Here is a 20,683-nt window from a genome sequence, read left to right as displayed (position 1 = left end):
ATTTAGTTTACCTGCATTTTGAAGAGTGTGAAAATTCATTTTGTTAGATTGTAGGTGATAGCAACAATCCATTTCATCCAAATTTATCTTAAAGGTCAGGGTGAGGAGACAGGTTTTTGACACATGCACCTAAGAGGAAGGTCACACTATTCTCTGAAACATATAGGAGACTATGTTTATATACTCCCTATATAAAGAATATATATAGGAATCTGGGAGCTAGAATCATTCCGTCAGAGGTGTGCCTATTCGAAGAGCCACTGAAACACAGCGCCATGCTGAGAGCATGCTACCACATGAGCTGCTGAGGATGCGGCCGTCAGACGTAGTCTCCATTTCACGGAGCTCACAGCTTAGTCAAGGAGACGAATACTACAAAATTAAGGCTCTCATGGACTCATGCCCAGGGTGCTCTGAGAGGGGCAACAAGGCCTTGGCGGCAAGGATGCCTGAGCTGAGTCTTGAAAGTAAGTGTCGCGGGTAGGGGGATGAGGTAACTGGGTTATGGACATCAAAGAGGGCAAGTGATGTAATGAGCACTGGGTGTTATATGCAACTGATGAATCACTAAGTTCTACCTCTGAAACTAAGAATATACTATATGTTAATTAATTGAATTTAAATAAAATTATTTAAAAAGAAAAAAAGTAAGTGTCCCAGGGCATCTGAGGGTGGTCCAAGCAGGGAGGAGCAGCTCTCATGACCACACAGAGGGAAGAGGGCAGGTGCTGCGTGCTCAGGGAAGGGTATATTGTGCAGCGTGACAGGCAGGGATGGGTGCCTTGGAGGTAGTAATTAATCTGGGTTAAAAGCTCATGAAAAGGGTCAAGGTTGGCAGTCCTAGTCAGGGCTGAGTAGCTGTTTGATAAATACCTTTTGAGAACAACATGGGTTTGGGGCTTAAATCATACTTCTTGAGGACCTTGGACAAATTCATAACTTCTTCTTGCAGTCATAATAGCTAATAACAGTAGATAAGGAGAAAGGGACATTCTTTAACTTTCTCAGAAGATCTTCAGATTTACCGATATTTAATACAATCCACTTTTCAAATAGCAGCAGTGTCCTTTTATTCAAGAAGTAAAGGATCTTGGCTTATTGTGTGCACAATTTTATCAATTCCCTTGAGGTTATCCTTCCTAAATATTAATAGCTTTGAGCTGAGAAACTCATTTCCTTTTATCTTGTCCTGTTTTCCCTGGCTGTTTCATTTATCTGAATGCTTACCAGCTGGGCCCCATCATCTTTTGTAGCTTTTCATTTTAGTGAGCAAGAGAAGTAACTTTCACTAAGGTGCAGTCATTAATGCTTGCTCTTTATGCTCTGCTTGACAAATTCTCTGTGAGAGGCCGTTTCTGAGCATGTGTTTTTGTTTATGCAGGTGGTTAAAATAAGTATTTTCTTATTTGCTTTGTAAATATTTGGTGAGCCCTCGGTGTGCTTGAGGTCATGATAGAAAAATAAAATATTTAAGACAACATATCATGTTCAAGGGTGTTTGAAAATCCTATTTTCTAAAGATACAGATGAAAAAATATAAATATTTGATTATGGAAATATATAATATAAATATTATGATTATGGAAAATCTCAAATATATAAAAGTGTACAAAGAATAGTATAATGTTACCCCACATACTTATCACCCACCTTCAACAATCATGGCTAATCTTGTTTCATCTATATCTTTACCCTTATTCCCTTCCCTTTATTATCTTAAAGCAAATTCCAGAGGTATCATTTTATCAGGGAATATTTTGCTAATAATCTCTAAAAAAAAAAAGTAAGAACTCTTAAAAAATAACTATTATAACTTAAAAATTAAAATAATTCCCTAATATCATCAGTGTTCAAACTTTCAATTGTATCATCAATATTACACCTACTTTACAGTTTGACAGATTTTAAAATGTATGTTTTAACATTAGATATCACCCCTGCTGCCAACAGCCCCAGTCTCTTCTGTTTTCAACACTTCCCATGCACCTTGACCTCCACTTCTTCCTTGCCTTTTCAAGTGATTCTGAATTAATTTTCTAGGTATGTTAGAGCAGATTGGAGGTGAAAAGGATTTGAACTAATATAGTAGAGAGGAGAAAGTATGTGATGACAGCTACATAGCAGAGAACCAGAAAGCAAGGAGGATTGTGTAAGAATCATAAAATGTTGTGGACATAAGGACTTAGTAGTTGAAGTTTAAAGGGAGAGAGTTTTCGGGTTGAAACCTGAATTGCTTATTCAGAGCTGTTATTTTGGGATCAAAAGAAACAGTGAGTGGGGAGAGGAGTTCTATCCTTGTTTACCTTGGTAACCAGTTCCAACCTTGTCTTGGGTGGAGCTTGTAGTCCTAAAAGGAAAGATGGCCTCTTATGCTCTAGCACAGTGATTGAGTGTGCAACACGATCATCTGGACAGCTTGTAAAAACCCAGATTGCTGGGCCCTGCCCCTAGAGTTTCTCATTCAGTAAGTTTTGGGTGTGGCCCAAGGATTTGCATGCTAACTAGCTTCCAGGTGATGCTGCTGCTTGTCCAGGAACCACACCTTGAGAACCACTGATAGTCCTAACTTCTCTCTTTTCGTCTTTCCATTTTTTTGCTGCATACATTGGGAATCATTGTATAATTGATGAATGTCCCTAATGAGCATCTGGGGGGGGGAGGAATTGATGAGAAGTCTGTGGGTAATTTATGTGAAAATACATTATTTTCATAATGGCCACATAATAATATGGCACTCTACCCAGTCTAGTGGAATGTTTGTAAACATTCTCTCAAATGGAGGGATTCCTTCTTTTAAGTGCGTTGTATTGGTCTCGGCACTAAATTAGAAGTTCTCTTTCAAACCTAAACATTTTAGCTAAGGAAAGCTGAGAAAGCTAGGACAGATGTCATTTTTGCCCAAGTTTAGAACAAACTTACTAATTTTCTTAGTCTTTTTTTTTTTTCTTTCTTCACAGAGAGACTGGGCAGCTAGCCTGCCCTAAAACATCAGTCAGTCAGCAACCCAGCAAAAAAGTGTGGTTTTCTGCCAACTCTTTAGCTACCACGCCCATTGTTGGAACTTTCCTTAATACTCTATCCCGTACACATCTACTCTAAATGGGTCCTGACCAAGCTTGAAATATACCCAAAACATGCTTCTATTGGGTCTTTCTTTTTATCCTTTACTATAACATATAATATATGACTGTTTCCCTAGGAGATTACTTTTCTAAGACTTCTCTAAACTTTTTTTTATTGAGCCACTGGAATAGGAAACCACCAGACTGAGGACTCCTGCAAACAGAGCTGATCTCTGTTTACATTATCCAACAAATAGGGCTTTCTCAAATTTGAGCTATGACCTTAAACCCAAACCCCACTCCTTTGTTGTGGTGGTTGTATTTTCTGGTACTTTTTCCCTTCAGCAAGTCATTCAAAGAAGTATATTATTAGCTATTTAGAATTCAGAAATGAATTTGCTATCGTATGAGAATTACTAGTTGTTGAAGGTTTAATTTTCTAAATGGTTTTATGCACCCAGAAGGCTAAATTATAATCAGCAGGTTTCTGGGTAAGCAAAGAATTAGAACAAAGGGACTTGGATATTCTGAGTCTTTTATTTTGGGGACGCCTGGGTGGCTCAGTTGGTTAAGTGACTGCCTTCGGCTCGGGTCATGATCCTGGATTCCCGGGATCAAGTCCTGCATTGGGCTCCCTGCTCAGCGGGGAGTCTGCTTCTCCTCTGACCCTCCTCCCTCTCATGCTCTCTGTCTCTCATTCTCTCTCTCGCAAATAAATAAAATCTTAAAAAAAAAACCAAAAAACAAAACCGAGTCTTTTATTTTGGACCTCAAGTCTATAATTGGGTTATTCATTATCCTTGATTTATGACATCATTATAAGTCCACGCATTTCCTACTTATTACTAATCCACTTACTTAGTTCATTTTAAAACTACAGTTTCATCTTTAATTACTAGCAGTCTTCATTCCTAATTTTTAAAATTTGAGATGAAATTTACATACAGTGAAATGCACGCATCTTAAGTGTACAGTTGAATGAGTTCTGACAAACGTATAAACTTGTATAGCCAACTACTCAATCAGCATATTGAAGAGGAGGTCCCCCAGGATCATTTGCCACTTCCTGTAAGTAACTGTTTTCCTACTTTCTATCACTATAGATTGCCTGTTCTCGATTCATATAGAAGGGATCATATAGTACATCATCGTTGATGTCTGGCTTCGTTTGTCAGCATAATATTGCCTGTGTCAGCACTTCAGTCTTTTCTATTGTGGAGTAACATTCCACTCACTGTGTTTGCAGTAATATTAAGTATGGAGGGATGTCCAGGGGAATCTTCGTCTCAGAAATGTTTCTGGGGATGTAGGAAAATCTTTATAGAGCATAGGATTTTCTGAAGTCTTTCCATTTAGGCTTTCTATTTTTTTTTTTTTAAAGATTTATTTTATTTATTTGACAGAGAGAGAGATAGCAAGAGCAGGAACACAAGCAGGGGGAGTGGGAGAGGGAGAAGCAGGCTTCCCACCAAGCAGGGAGCCCGATGTAGGGCTCGATCCCAGGACCCTGGGATCATGACCTGAGCCGAAGGCAGCTGCTTAACAACTGAGCCACCCAGGTGCCCCTAGGCTTTCTATTTTTAAAAATACTTTGCCCCAGCCATGAAAGTTGACATAGTTTTATCAACACAGATGCTCATTAAATTAGGCTGCCTCTAAAATAACTCAAGGCATGAGCAAGTCAGAATTTTAATAAACAATAAATATGGAAATTCTGTTTTAATATTAGTACTTTACCACTTCAGTTTGCTGTTCTTACTCTTCCGTGTAGTCTTTTGAAGTCCATTTGGAATTTATTGAGACTTTGTTGCTTTGCATATATGGACTATCCTGATGAATATAACATGACTTAAAAAGAATGTATATTTTGCATTTGGGTGTTTTCTTATATAAATCAAATTAGGTCAGGATGGTTGAAGCTGTTGTTCAAATCTTCTATGCTATTGCTGGACTTTTTTCCTACCTTGTACCTACCTTTGCTATTCTGAAAGAGATTTGAAAATGACAGGTGGGACAAAACAAAACAAAACAAAGGACAGGACCATACACTTAAATCTAGCCATATCAAAAATTACATCAAATATAAATGACTTAATGTAATTCTCCTTTAATTGTGTTGGGTTTTGCCTTATATATTTGGAAGTTCTGTTATTAGTTGCAAAAACATTTGCAGTTGTTATGACTTCCTGATGAATTGATCATTATAAAATATCTCTTTCTAGTAATACTTCTCAATTGAAAGCCATTTTTCTTATATTAATATAGCCACTCCTGGGGCGCCTGGGTGGCTCAGTCGTTCAGCGTCTGCCTTCGGCTCAGGTCATGATCCCAGGGTCCTGGGATCGAGCCCCGCATCGGGCTCCCTGCTAGGTGGGAAGCCTGCTTCTCCCTCTCCTTCTCCCTCTCCCTCTCCCTCTCCCCTGCTTGTGATCCTGCTCTCACTGTGTCTCTCTCTGTCAAATAAATAAATAAAATCTTTAAAAAAAAAAAAAAAATATATATATATATAGCCACTCCTTTCTTAGGCTTACTATGTATATGGCATTTCATTTTGCATCCTTTTATTTTTATATTTCTTTAAAGTATACCTCTATTAACAGCATATAGTTAGGTCTTTTTTTTTTTTGCTAGTCTGGCAGTCTCTGGCTTTTAATAGTGTTCATTCTGTTTATATTTAATATAATTATTTATATGATTGAATTTAAATCTACCATCTTGCCATTTGATTTTTGTTTCTCCCATCTGTTCATTGTTCCATTATTGCCTCCTTTTGAATTGAGGATTTTATTAGTATTCCATTTCATTAACCTAATTGGCTTTTTACTAATACCTCTTTATTTTGTAATCTTAATGGATTACATTGTATATTCTTAACTTATCACTGTCTACCATGAATTAGTATTAAACATCTTTGTTTATAATGTAAGAGGTTTATTTACCCCTTTCTTCCTTTTGAGCCAATAAGACTTTGATATTCTTCATGATCCTAGCTACTCTCCATCCCATGGACTGGGGAGTGCCCACAGGTAAAAGATGTATAAACACGAATCTCACTCATTATGGTTCCCTTTACTCGAGAGCTGAATTCCCTTCCGTTTCTACCAGCTTTTGTTCACTCTCCAGTTTCTTCAAAACTGTTTTTATATTTTATCCAGTGTTTTGTATTGCTATTTGTGGGGTAGTTTGTCCTATAAAATCTACACCGTTATCAGAAGTGGAGTTCTCACTGCGCCTGGGTGGCTCAGTCATTAAGCGTCTGCCTTCGGCTCAGATCAGGATCCCAGGGTCCTGGGATCGAGCCCCGCATCGGGCTCCCTGCTGTGCGGGAAGCCTGCTTCTCCCTCTCCCACTCCCCCTGCTTCTGTTCCCTCTCTCTCTGTGTCTCTGTCAAATAAATAAATAAAATCTTTAAAAAAAGAAGTGGAGTTCTCATTTTGCCATTTTTAATAATGTACTAAGCACTCTTCTGAATCCATTACCTAACTCAAAAACCTGACAGTAATCTTTATTTAACTATGTAACTCTTCCTCTCAGTCTATCCCCCCATATCCCTGACTTGAGGTAGCCATCATTCTGAATTTCATGTTACTATTTCCTCTTTTCTGTTTGTGTAGTTATGTTGAATCTATATGTATTTCTAAAATATATTTATATTTGTATTGTTTTAATTTTAAAAAGTCTCCCTGAATTTATTGGAGAGTTATTTTTATTTGCTATTCTACTGCATAGATTTATTCATACCACACATTGCTTTAGTTTGTCTTGACAAGTGTATGTAATTACATTGTGTAAATACACCAGTTTATTAATCTTCTCTGTGTTGGACATTTGGTTTGTGTCCACGATTTTGGCCTTGCAGAGAGTCCTACCATGAACATTTGTGTGTGTCCATGATTATGTGCCTTGGTGTAAATATTGTTAGAGCAAAAATGAATATGTTTAATTTTAGATGACAATGCCAAACTTATTCCAACTGGTTAAGCCATTTTACATTCCCACCGCCATTCTGTAAGAGATTCTTTGAATCAACATCCTCTGTAATACTGGCTAATGTCAAATTTTTTTTTTTTTTAACCAGTTGACTAGGTATAAAATGGTATCACATTGTTGTCTAAAATTCCTTGTGTTGATGACATTAAGTCTCTATGTGTTTATCGGCCAAAGATATTTTCTGTTATACATCTGTTCATGTCCTCACCTCTCCTCTTTTTAAATCAATTTGTAGGAATTCTATCCTTTGAATACCACTGAACCAGACCACCTCTAGTGACTACGTTTAATTTATGAAACAGATCTTAGGCCTTTGAATCCATCATTCTCTCATACTACCCTATTTGATTTGCAAACCCTTCTAAACTCTTGACCCCCTTTTCCTGCTCCATTTTTCCCCTTTAACACCTACCACCTTTGCAATATTAAATACATTTTTATTGACTGTTTTACTGTCTTCCCCTTTCTTTTTTTTTAAAGATTTTATTTATTTATTTGAAAGAGAGAGAATGAGAGAGAGAGAGAGAGAGCACATGAGAGGGGGGAGGGTCAGAGGGAGAAGCAGACTCCCCACCAAGCAGGGAGCCTGATGCGGGACTCGATCCCGGGACTCCAGGATCATGACCTGAGCCGAAGGCAGTCGCTTAACCAACTGAGCCACCCAGGCGCCCCTGTCTTCCCCTTTCTATTACATGCAGGCTGCTACATGATAAGTATAGAGATTGAGATAAGCATTTATTAACATTTATTGCAATTTAATATTGTCATTTGTTAAAGGACTGGAAATTAAAAAAACAACTTTGAAAACCACAGTCTAAGTTCTCATACCTCCATGTCAGAACGTTTGAAAGGCTCATTGAACAGAACGAGAAGAAGTATATAACTACCTGTCATAGGTGAAAAAAGTGTTCATGCTATACACAAATACAGTTGCTAACAAAGATGAATATTTGTTTTTCTAAGTTAATGAGGTGGTGAGTTTTTCTAATATGAGCATTAGCCATTGTTATAGCTGAGCCTGGCTTGTATCTCTTTGTGTTATTTTTATATTTATCATAGTATCTATATCTCTTTGAAGAGCTACTTTTAAAATGAAAGGGAATGCAGGCCACTTAATTATATGAAATTCAGGGACTGCATGGTCTCCGCTTAAACCTTTATATTCTCAGTCGTCACTGAGTTTTGAGTTTTCATCCTGAAGTGTGACTATTAAGTTTGCTTCCTACCTCTCTGGACTGTGCAAGTAAATATCTGAGAACTACCTAAGTTCTTAACGTTGCTTTGTTAACTCCCTTACTTCTGGGTGGCTGTAAACACTTGCCTTGAGTACTTTTGTGCTGTAGTTTTCCACATAAAATGATACAATATTTTACAACTTCTGAAGCTGAGTAAAGTTCTGGGAAATCTGAGACGAAATCTCTAAAAACTATAAAATCAAAGTAATGTTTCACAACTTTAATATGGCATTTTATCAGAATGAATGCAGAGTAGAGAACTGATACAAGAAGTTGTTTATCAGAGCTGTAAATATGTTTATAAAAGTAAAGTGGTGAGATCTGGCTGCTTGGAAAATGTGGGCAAAGTTTTCTTTTAAAGAGCATACCCTTTATTTCCCAGCTATTTGCTACACCACAATATCTGCAAAGTAGCTAAGGTCTTATTTAGGCCTTTTGGGAGAATTTACATGGGTGCTTAGTCTGGAACTTGAAGTGTATTAATTTATATTGGAAATCACATAGCCTTGAGTTTTTCTTGTTCATAATTAAATTTTTTGCAAGAATAATTCCAATATATTTGTAACAGATAAAAGAATGAGTAGATTGTGTCATAATTTCAGCATAAACCTATTTTTCAGATAAGATGAGATAAACAGAAATTTAATATGTATTATAGTGGAGGTCAGACAGACCTAGGTTAAAACCTGGCCTTTACCATGTATATTTATGTGCTGTGTTTCTATGCAAAAACCAACAAACATCTTTGATATCACCTATCTAATAGAGACAAGTGTATCCATTTTATTGGGCTGTTGTCATGATTAGGGATTATGAATAATTTATGTACATGTAGAGGGACCACCGTAGACCCTTGTACATGGTAGTTGTTGTTATATTACAAAATACCGTGGCTGTGTGTGTGTTTACTATATATGCTAGTAAACCCTTTTCTTAGCTAAGTCCTATGGTAAATCCTTATACAGAGGGAAAAAAAACAAAAACAAAGGCAAAATTGAAAGAGCAGAAATTGGGTGGGGCTGGTGCAGGAAGAAAAAAAATCTCACCTACTGAACATTCCTGATGGCCCTCAGGAAGTTTCCACAGCCATCCCTGGTGCCCTTCACGGAGGCCTCGAGCTCTGTAGAGTGCATCATGGAAACTGTTCTACTGGACTTTAAACACCTTGCGTGCAATAGCTGAAACTTACTTATTTTATTACCTGGTAGAGCATGTGGTCTTGCAGTACGGTAGACGGCCGGCCACAGCGTGTTAAGTGACTCAGGTAATTCAGCTCTGCTACTGCAGAAATTCTCTCTCCCTATCTGACGTCTAGGTGGGGTTGTAATTTGACGTTGAGCTATCCCACCTGCCAGGAAGCATTTGTCATTTAAAGGCTATAATGGTAACATCATTGTTTTTTCAGATCTAGGTTGAAATTTGCCCTTGACGGATACCAAAATGATGAGTGACGCAAGTGACATGTTGGCAGCGGCGTTGGAGCAGATGGATGGGATTATAGCAGGTAATCTGCGTCCTCTGAAGGACGGACTCAGGACGTTTACACTGCGCTCTTGGCTTTTCCATTCCGACTCTTTTATTACCTTTCCACTTTCTTATTTTCATTTATTGGCTGCCTCTAGATTCCCTGTGGTTTCACCTTGGTCCCTCTTCTCCATTTTATACCAGTATTATTCTCAAACTTTATTTTAAAATGTCAAATTCCATTTCCATCCTAGAGTTCTGACTCAAGGATAAACTGCATCTCACGTGATTTCGGTGCAGGTAGTCTGTGGGCCACACTGAGGGATACTGCTCTACCCAGTATCCATGGATATTCTGATCTGTTCCCTTGAATTCGACATTTACTTTCCCACCAATGACTCTCACTTCTATTTACTTTCTCAATTCTCTGCTAAGCTTTGGGTCTCTAACTGCCAATCAGGTATCTCCTTTAAAATAGCCTATATGCACATCCGTGTCATCAGGTAAAGCTTTGAGCTCATTTTCTTTCCTCAGAAGCCTCTCTAGTAGTCTTTATCTCATCTAATTTCATAACCTTCCATCCACGCAGTTTCCTAAATAGAAATTTAAGTCACTCTAGACCTTTGTCCCTCATAGTCCCTGCTTAGTCAAGTTTTATCACTTCTTTCTCCCTTTAAATTCAACATTCCCTTTGATTCCCTCTAAAATCTGTCCTGTCTGTGCTTACCTCTGCCCTGCTTTATCCTAGCAACCCTCTCCCTTGATGTTCTTGACACTCTTGCTTTCCCGGTCTACTCCATCATTTTCTAGACTACCGCAATTTCCTTTCTGAAACACATATCTGGTCGTATTCCTCACTTGTTAAGAATCTTGAGTGATTCTGTGTTGTGGAAGTGGAGCAAAAACAATGTAGACCATGACCTCCTTGTTTTCTCATCATGACCAAAGGGACTGACCAGTAGGTGAACCCTTTCACGCCCTTGTGGTCTCCCAGGGGTAGTGGCTCCCTAAGGTCTCATGTCACATTTTGTGTTTTGTCATAGGAGAAGTACCTTTATGTATTTAGGAACCCATGGTCATGAAGAGAGGGTTGAAGGAGCTAGTGGGTGGGGTTGTCATCCACCTGATGGTCAGGGTCAAGATGCTCTTAGCCTCTACTGCTCCTCCATTCTAGCTATTCTGGCCCCTGTTGCTTATCTTCTCTGGTCATAAATTTGACCCTACTCTGTTTTAGTGGTTCGAAGAAACCACAGGGGTTTTCCTTGTCAGAGGTTCTTCCCTTGAGGGACATGGCATGTCATAGTTTGGCCTCCTTTGTTGTACTTGTATATCCCAAGACCAGATTTTAATTTGTCCTCCTTTGTAGATTAGACCACATCTTGTGTACTGTATTCAGTTCTTGGAATACCAATTTCAAAGAGGTTATTGGTAAAACTTAAGAGGAGGCAAACATGAAGGTGAAGAATTTAACAACCTCATCTGGTAAGGAAGGAGCTGGTTAAGTTTAACCTGGAAAAGTATATTCTTGCTCAAGGCGTGAGAGATACTTTCACACAGTTGAAGGACTATTAGGTGGAAAAGAGATTGGACTTACTGTGTCATAGTTTCAAAAAATATAACCAGAGCCAGATCTAAGCTATTATCAGAGGCTATAACCTTAAACTCTTAGTGAAACTCTAGTCAAGAGAAGTGGTATTTCTGGACAGTAGTTGAGGGTTGACATTTTATATACTCCACTAGATGAGTGTATTTGTTCCTTAACCCTGGTAGGGCTTCAGGACCAACATTAGAGTTATTCAGAAAATCAAGATTTCCTGGGTCCCACCTCACCCTGAGTCGGTCAATAGGTTAATGGGTAGGACCTGGGTTTATGTTCTCAAATTAATATCAGTAGCTCTCCACCTAAGGTCGGAGGGAGATATGACTGCAAATATTTGAGGAGTTTTTCTATATACACATCTCTCCCCTATACCCCACTTTGTTTTGTGATGGAGACTTAACAGAGTAGAAGGTTATTGTGGGCACATCTATTTTTAATGTATTATTGGGTGATCCTAATGCTTAAAACTGCTGGAATAGGACATTATAGTCTGCTTTGTTTTTAATGCTCTTCTGTTCTTCCCTTTCCCTAACATACTCTCCTCAATTTCTATTTTTCTGGATTCTCCTCTCAGCCTTACATGGTTTCTGAGGGGATTGATGCAGAGGTTATGTGAAGCATTTAGCATTGGGCCTAGCATATCAATGGTTACCATTATTATGGTTTGGCAGATTTTGGTCCAGATCATTTGGTCCAGTTTTAAGGAAGGTCAGTGGAATGGACTAACTGAAAGAAAATTCCTCTCCCCATGGTTGGAATTGATCAAAGCTGTATGGCCAACTGGTGAGAGAATTTATACATCGGTTCACAGTTTTCTTCCAATTATAAGACCCTCAGATTAATGAGGTGGTAGTCTAAATATCATAATTATTGACACTTAAATATGAAGTTAGTACATATATTAATAGTATGTATATTTGGCAGACCAGAAAATAAAAATCAAAGAGATGAAGAGGTATATATGAGTGCTTTCTGAACAGGCTCTGGGTGAGTTATGTAGATTTAAGTCATAGAATGCTTTCCTTTATAAGTAATAGGAAAAAAATGACTGTAAAATTATTTTTTAAAGCTGATATTAGCAAGAGCATTTGATGCTATGCTGCAAATAAAATCATGGGAGAAAATGTTAATACATACACACTCATTCATATATACACAAATGTATACATGTAATTCATTGAACTTCTCCAGAGATGAAATTCTGGTAAATTAACTGGGAGTTGGTCCTGTTACCCTTGACATTATGTTATGCAATTTCCACCTCAATGTGCAAACTTTTTTTAAAGGAATTTCTCAAAACTTTATGGTACCTAAATTTATATTTTGGGAGTACTTGGCTCTATCCAAGCTGATCTGCTACCTTCTTAGCCCTTATTTCCATGAAGTCAGCACATCTTTCACCAAAGCCCATTCATTATATTCTTACTGTACTACACAGTTGGCCTCCCAATTAGGTATTTGGCGATTGATATTTACCATCAATTATGTGGGTTTTATTTTTTTGCACCAAATCACTATGACTTGGAAATGATTGAATTATTTTCTTTTCCTTTTTGCTTGTTTTGATTATCCCTCACTGTGACTGGACTTGCTTGCCACCCTCAGCTTTAGTATATTATCTAATATAAATCCTGTTGCTCTCTCTGTGATTTTGTGGGTTTTTTTGTTTGTTTTTTTTAAACCCAGGTTCTAAGGCCCTGGAATATTCCAATGGGATTTTTGATTGCCAGTCTCCCACCTCCCCATTCATGGGAAGCCTTCGAGCTCTGCACCTTGTGGAAGACCTGCGTGGCTTATTAGAGATGATGGACACAGATGAAAAGGAAGGTTTGAGATGCCAGATCCCAGATTCAACAGCAGAAACGGTCGTCGAATGGCTTCAGAGTCAAATGGTAGATATCGGCACGTTACAGATCCCATGCTGTGAATCTTTTGTTGCTTATTCCAGAATTTAGAACATAGAGTAACTGATGAGAACAAGAAAAAAAAAGTACAGGGCAACAGGTTTGCTGTGATTTTTATCCCTTAATGCATCCCAATTCCCTTTAAGGATAATGTTAATGTACATTTCATGGGTTCCAGCACATCACCTCGTTTTGCCTATAAAGGTGGACTGACTAGCTTTCAAATTTTGCTTGGATGACCTGCTGTGGCCCAAAACAAATTGTCCTGTAAGGGAAAGAACCTTGCACGTAATAAATGCTTTCTCAGTACTATTGGGAGGTCCTATAAAAAGGACCCAATAACAATTCAAGTATGAAGTACAGTGAATAGACGCTTCCAAAAGCAGCGATGTGGAGGTCTGCAGCAGTATTTGATATAAGGTGCCATCTAGCGGTCTATGGGGGTCATGCCAGTTCTAGTGCGTGAGGGAAGCTGTAGAATTGGGCTTTAAATGGCGTTCTTCTTCATTGAACAATGAGGCCCCTTTCTAGGCATCCGTCTCAAAGATGGATGGTGTGGCAGATCTGCCCTTTCCCTGAATACAGTGGTAAATACCATGGTTTTAATACGTGTAGAACAAATAAAATCTAAAGAATGCCACTAAAAATATTCAAAGAAGATAGAAAAAGTGTTCATTCTGTAATACAGTAATGCCACCGAACAATACACTTAAGAATGGTAAAAATGATAAATTTTCTGTGTGTATATTACCACCACCAAAAATGAGAACATTAATAGTGTGATAAAATTGATGGTTGGATTGTATCTTGGCATTTACCGATGCAGGTGCTGGAGACGGCAGGCCTGAATTTTGATTTTGGCACTGATCTTAGAAGCTTGTATAATTTGGGGGAAATTTTTTAAACTGTTTGTCTCAAGTTTCCTCATTTGTGAAATGGGGACGATAGCTTCTGCCACATGGGATTGTGAGTCCCATGAGCTAATTTATGAGTGCTTGTCAGTGAGCCTGGTGGATGAGTCAAAAATGTAATACACTGAAGAGTGGATTGTAGAGAGTGGAGGGAAAATCATGGGATTCCTTTGCAAAGAGGGAAAGAGAGTGTTGGCTCCAATTACACGTTACTCATACGTAATTCACTTTTTTGACAAGAGTACAGACATTTTTCAGACTATGGAGAAGCTTTCACAATATTTTGGAAAGACTTATTACTAGTGGCATAATTAAGATTTCATTTATGTTTAATGATAGCCAATTTGGGAGTTCACGTACTTAAGACTGATACTGATCTTCTCATTAGTGCAACTGGGCATTTGCAGTTCTAATTACTTCGCCTGGGCCAGGGAGATCCCCTGGTTTCCTGTTGGATGTCACTTCTTCCTTCCCTACTGATTTCTGTTGCCTGTGTTGTTGTTTCATATGATCAGAAGCTGGATGAGAAGAAAGAAAATAGTCACGCTAGTCGTTTGTTACTGGAGAAGGGATATTAAATCTATAAGAATGAATTTGTTTTAATAAAGTAGCTATAGCTGTAGCCTTCTAAACACCGACAAGTTTAAGACTCAGAAGTTCCTCTCCTGTGGTTAAAAAAAAAAAAAAATCTATTGACTATGCCGTATTTGGTCAAGTACTGAGGTAGAATTCTTTGTTTTGATTGTGAAATGTTATCCTGTTAATACAAATATTAATGATGGAGAATTACATGCTTTATCAAGCTCTAAGTTTAAGAGGGCAAATAGAAAAAATATGTCAAATTGTTTGAGCCAAGCAAGCAGTTTCCGTTTGCTTTAGGTCTAACTCCGTGAGTTGCCTAGAACATTCATACAGTGCTTTTCCCAATAGATGAAGTTGAGGATCATGACCTTGATCAGGGCATGAAATATCCCACAAGTGTCTAGTTATTTGGCGGTTTTAATATGAGGCATTCTCAAAATCAGGAGAAATGACAAAAGTACAGTTTTCAACAAAGTGAGTGGAAATGCGATGACAGAAGTCCAAACCAGGCATCGTGGCTGATGAGATAAAGTGAAGTGTGCCTCCCTGGCTTCTGACCTGATAAGTCTCAATACATTTCTGTCTTATTCCTACATTTAAAAAATTAGTGATATTAATTGCAAGTGTATCTTTTTCAAAAATTTTTTAGGAGAAGTTTCATAAAAATAAATACCCATAATTTAAAGAGTTCAGAAGTGAGGCACGTTTTCTCCAGGCCCCTGACTCTCCTCCACGTGACCCATTCCAGGCCCGCCATCCTCAGATCCCCCGCTGCTCTCTGCCCAGCTTCTCTTTTCATGTGTGCCTCCAGGGAATGTTTGTTCAAGCCTTGGCAAACAAGGCACATCTTAAGATTGTATTCTGTACGGGGTCACAAATTATCTGAGTTATGCAGTGTCTCACTAAGACGTCCTTGCTAACGTGAAGACTGCTTTCCCCCTTCTGGCACCAGGCTTCTGGTAAACTCCCATGAAAAGCATCCACAGATACAAGACAACGAATGGAGCGAGTCAGCAGAATTCTTGGGAGAAGCCAGAGCAGTGTGATAAGTGAGAGATGCACTTTTAATGAAATCCCTGGTGACCGGTGTTGGTGAGGACTGAATGGAAAGAGATGTGTCTGTTCTTTCATGAAAGTGAGTCAAGAAAGGCTAAGTGGCAAGAAAAACAGGGACAGCCTTTTTTCTTGATCTCGTGTTATCCTTCTCAAAGTAGATTCTCTTGCTATATCTGCATCCTGTCACATTGCTGGCTTTCGGGAAATATTGGAAACGAAGGAATAATGGGTAAGCATATGAATATTGTAAGCTACTCGAATAGAGCTGGGCCTTAGCTTCTAGGGCTCTTCTAGTCTTCATCCTTCTGTAGCTCAGAGGGCTTGGGAGTATCCCTGCGACCAGGATAGCATAGTCTCAACATGTACCCTTCTCCGCCCTGCAGAAGCTTCAGGGAACATGGTGGTGTGCATGAAAATGAGGTGAGGAAGGGCCAAAACACATCTCCCCTACTTAAGTAAGGTGTCTAAGAGAACCTTTTAGGAAACACTAAAGATAGCCATCAAACTCTGCACTGGCCACGGAGGCACAAATAAGGGCTACGCATGCATCCGCTGGATCATGGCCTAGCCACTGGAGCTTGGCAACAGATAACCAGATACTTCCAGGGACGCTCCCTCAAGATATTTCTAATGAGATTGGCAGATGAAAGCACTTGGCATCTGCGGCTCTTACAGGCCTTTGGGATGTAGTTCCATTTGTGGAGTAGTGCATCCTAGAAGTTGGCCTGCTGCTGGGATCCTTCTCACCCCAGAGCACGTGTTTTTGCTCCCGTTGGCTATTGATTGAAGAAGGTGCTTTCTGTTTCTGGGAAACAAGCACTGAGAAAATTAAAACCCAGAAATAAGAGCCATAATCTGATTTTGACCATGTCTGCAATCTCGACTTGGAAAGTACATAAGATATTCAGGCTTCTCCTGAGCGTCGGGCTTCGATGCACTTTCTGCTGACATTGAATAAATGGGCATTTTTTCTAGGAGAGCATCACGCTTGGGCTTTTTGGGTGTGTTGAAGTGTATATGAGCTTGATTTCTTCCTTTGGTTTTCTTTTTGAGCGGAGATGTTGAGATTTTGGAATAAATAGAGGGCTTCCTGAAAAGGTTGTCCCCGTTGCCCTGGTCTCGTATTTATTTTTTAGAGCCGTAACAGAAATTTCAGAGGGAAAAATAAATGGGGTGTTTCAAGATTGATGGAGGCAGAGGTGCGATAATACGTAGGGGTACCAGCCAACCAGAAGGGATGCTCCAGTGGCTCCCAGTGGTAGTGGTGTTGCCCCGAGATCATTATGTACAGTACCAGGAGAGAACCTCACCACCCTGATTCCATCACACTTGGTGAGAGGACAGGGGAGCCTGGTGGCTTGATTTCCAGCACTGTTGAGAATCACGTTCATTGGTTCTTTGGACAGTAGCATATGGGTAGCGTATGAGATTCCTTCTTGTGCTGTTAGACCCCAGTGAAACGTGACTGTGATGTTCATGGCTTTCCAGTTTTTCTCCATCTTTCCTCCTACTGCAGTGTCTAGTAGAGGGCAGGCAACGAATTTCTGCACCCAGTGGTGGAGATGTAATGCTGATTAGGATGCATGAGGCCCTTGTAGGAGACAGTTCTTTGGGTAGCTGGAGATAACATTTAATTAAAAGAGCTTTAGCAGGCTTCGCCTTCCTTTTTCTTTCTTGATATGGAATTTTGAAAAATGTAATCATGAAATCAAAAACTGGACGGCAGTTTTTAAAACTCATTTAAAAAATAAGTGTATTGACTTCGGTGGAGAGTGTGTGTGTTGGGGGCGCGGTGCGTGTGTATGTGTTACAACACCAGTCCGACTATTTCTTAACATTTGTTGTCCTTATAAAATTGAACCAATTTTCTTTTCCCCGTTTTAATTTAGCTACTCACCACTCTGATTTGGGAATGTTATATTCAAACTGGGTTCTATGTTACAACATAAGTAAGTGTAATTGTCGCAAATCACTGCTTGTTGGTTGATTCGGGATTTAGACAGGACAACAGAGCTCAGGAAAGAAGGATAAAGCAAAACAAAGGTTGGGGGGAGAGGGGAGACAACTGGAGACCAATGCAAACCAACAGAACTAAGAAAATTAAAGGAAAACATAGCATGATGCTTTAAGTAAAAATAACGGGCAAAATGTTCCTGCCTAGCTTGAAGTAATAACTGTTGATATCGTGTGATGGGTATCTAAGGTCTCTACTTTTATAAATAAAATGAAATTTTGTGTAATAAAATGTTTTTTGAAAGGGAGGCACAGAAGGTAAGATGCTAACATTTATTACATCTTTATACTTGATAATTAAAAGGAAATTAATATAAATAGAAGCGCTTCTATTTAGGTGATAATGGGTGAGGTATAGTGTGCCTTTAACATTGTATGGAGCATCTGCCATGTGAATCCAGGCAATTCATATTCCCAGGTGTGATTGCTCACTAACTTTAGGATTCTATAATTCTGTAAGGAATAGAGCTTTTTAGACATTTTCCCCCTGTCATGCCAGGAAAATCTGGCAAACACTATGAGTTCCTCAATTACAGTATCACTGTTACATCGAGCTGGATCCCTTGCCCTTCCTTTCCCTCCCTAGTGTCCCATATCCCCCTCCACACACACACTATTAGTTGGATGCTATATACTATTAAAATCCTGAAGTTGATGCCACTTTTGACTTAAACTTCCAGTTGGATCAAATGTGGTCAATAAGGGGTTGCATCATGAGTTAAAGTAGGAAGAGTTATTTTGAAGGCATCTCTGGGATTTTGAGTAATTTAGGCTGGTGTTCAGTGCTTTGGATGTCAAATCGACTCAACAAGAGTTGATACTCAATGTGTTTTTAATTCTATCCTACGATTTTGTAAGAATCTTGGGAGAATCAAGAGAAATGTAAGATAGTTTTGCCCTGAGGGACCATTACGAAGAATAAGTGACCAACTCTCATAAGATCACTAGTAAGCCATCCATGGCAGAATATGATGAAAAGCTAAATGATGAAGAATAAGACAAGACACAGAACGGAAGCCAGTGTAGGGAGAAAAGGGAATATGGCACAAGAAGGGGAGGTGGGAACTGGCTGTGAAAAATGGATTTGTAGAGGCAGAGAGGAACGGGGGGGGGGGGGGGGGGAAATAGGGGGGGGGACAGGGGCCTGGGGGGGGGGGGGGGGGGGGGGGGGGGGGGGCGGTGAATATAGTGGTGGACACAGAGCCTTGGAGTAGATTTTGGAGAGGGGAATGGAAGAAAGTTCATTAGGAGGAAGAAATTGAGAATGGTAAGGGTAGAGGTGATAATTATAAGGGAAGCAGGAAATCAAGGTTCCAAAGGTTATATGGAATAATGAGCTTTTAGAAGGAGTTTAGACTCAATTTCCCCAAGATTGGCAGGAGGAAAGAGGAGGAGGACGTCAGGCGATATTTACTGTGCTTTGGAGAAGATAGTACATAAGGGGAGTTCATGCAAGGTAGTCTCAAGTATAGTCCATTAAAAAGGCTCTGAGAACACCTCCTAAACATGGTAGGAAGAGGGACTACAGGCTTGAGGTCAACCACTGAGTACGTGTCAGGTTGTAGGGAAAACATGAATAAAAGTCTTGCTGAGAAGCAAGAGGGCCAAGTTACAACCAAGCATTCATCTTGTATTCATCCAGCGTTTATTGAACACTATCATTCATTGTTCATTCTGCAGTCATTTGGTTCGAACTCAACTGTGTGTCAGATGCAAAGGCAAACCTACTCACTAAGAAGACAGTTTGTTGGACGAGAGGAATATATATGTAGCCAAGTCTAACCTAATTCGTTCATTGTGATGCCTGCCGTGATGAGCGTTCATCCGGAATCTCTAGCTGGCATATGAGTGAACGGGTAATTCAAGGAAGACTTCACAGACCAAGCCCGGATTGAGCTGGACTTCAAGGATGAGGAAGGATGAGGAAAGGGCGGGAAATACTGTCCATGCAGAAAGAATAGAATTCAGAGAGCACGCCATGTCTGGGGAGGTTTTGAGTGGTCTGGTAGGTAAAGCATGGGAGTTGGAGGAAAAATAGAGGTGGTAGGGTATTTGCCTCATGTCATTTACCTCTCGCTAATATTTTTAAGGCAAAGGTAACAGAATTGGCAGAAATACAAATAAATGTGTGAAGAGACTAGACCTTTACCTGCTTGAATAAGTCAACACACTACTTTAAAAGTATTTAACTACTCCACTGGTGCCTCTTAACTTTTGCTTTATTTTGCAATGGTGACCTGTGGTGTTTAAAAAAAAAAAAATTTGCTCAAGCATTATGAGCTCTCATAAATATCACTAGTCTTGAGAAGTGTGAGCATGCTCATTGTGAGTCAATTTTTAGTATTTTGATTTTAAGATCATTTTGTGATACTGATTTTGGGACATCTGATTTCCATATCATGTGCAGTAGCTTCGTGAAACCCTTCTAGAACTTGCTATAGCAACACTTCTAATCTTTCTATAATTTCCTTCAGTCAGAAGAAATAACAACTTTTGCTTTCTATCCTCAGTGAACAGAAACCTTTTTTTTTCTACCTAATGAAATATATGTTTAGGGGCGCCTGGGTGGCTCAGTTGTTAAGCGTCTGCCTTCGGCTCGGGTCATGGTCCCAGGGTCCTGGGATCGAGCCCCGCATTGGGCTCCCTGCTCGGCGGGAAACCTGTTTCTCCCTCTCCCACTCCCCCTGCTTGTGTTCCCTCTCTCGCTGTGTCTCTCTGTCAAATAAATAAATAAAATCTTTAAAAAAAAAAAAGAAATATATGTTTATAAAACTTCGCTTATGTGGGGCTTTAAAAGCAGATGTATGCTAACCTTCATAATCAGAATGAGGAATTTAAAGCTGTATAGGGCCAGTCTGAGCACTTC

General features: G+C 39.3%; 1 protein-coding gene across 9 annotated transcripts in view; it reads left to right on the top strand.

The window, feature by feature from the left end:
- PPFIBP1 (PPFIA binding protein 1) overlaps positions 1-20,683 on the top strand; it is a 177,747-nt gene that overhangs the window by 109,060 nt on the left and 48,004 nt on the right. For all 9 annotated transcript variants that reach the window (XM_035028006.1, XM_035028005.1, XM_035028003.1 and 6 more), the window contains 2 exons: positions 9,693-9,791; positions 13,038-13,243. In XM_035028006.1, the coding sequence (XP_034883897.1) occupies positions 9,728-9,791; positions 13,038-13,243 (270 nt within the window). In that variant the 5' untranslated portion in view covers positions 9,693-9,727. The remainder of the gene's footprint in view (positions 1-9,692; positions 9,792-13,037; positions 13,244-20,683) is intronic.

Source organism: Mirounga leonina, unplaced genomic scaffold, assembly GCF_011800145.1.
Source record: "Mirounga leonina isolate KUSES-001 unplaced genomic scaffold, KU_Mleo_1.0 Mir_201, whole genome shotgun sequence".
Taxonomy (NCBI): domain Eukaryota; kingdom Metazoa; phylum Chordata; class Mammalia; order Carnivora; family Phocidae; genus Mirounga; species Mirounga leonina.
This window is presented reverse-complemented; position numbering and strand designations above follow the sequence as displayed.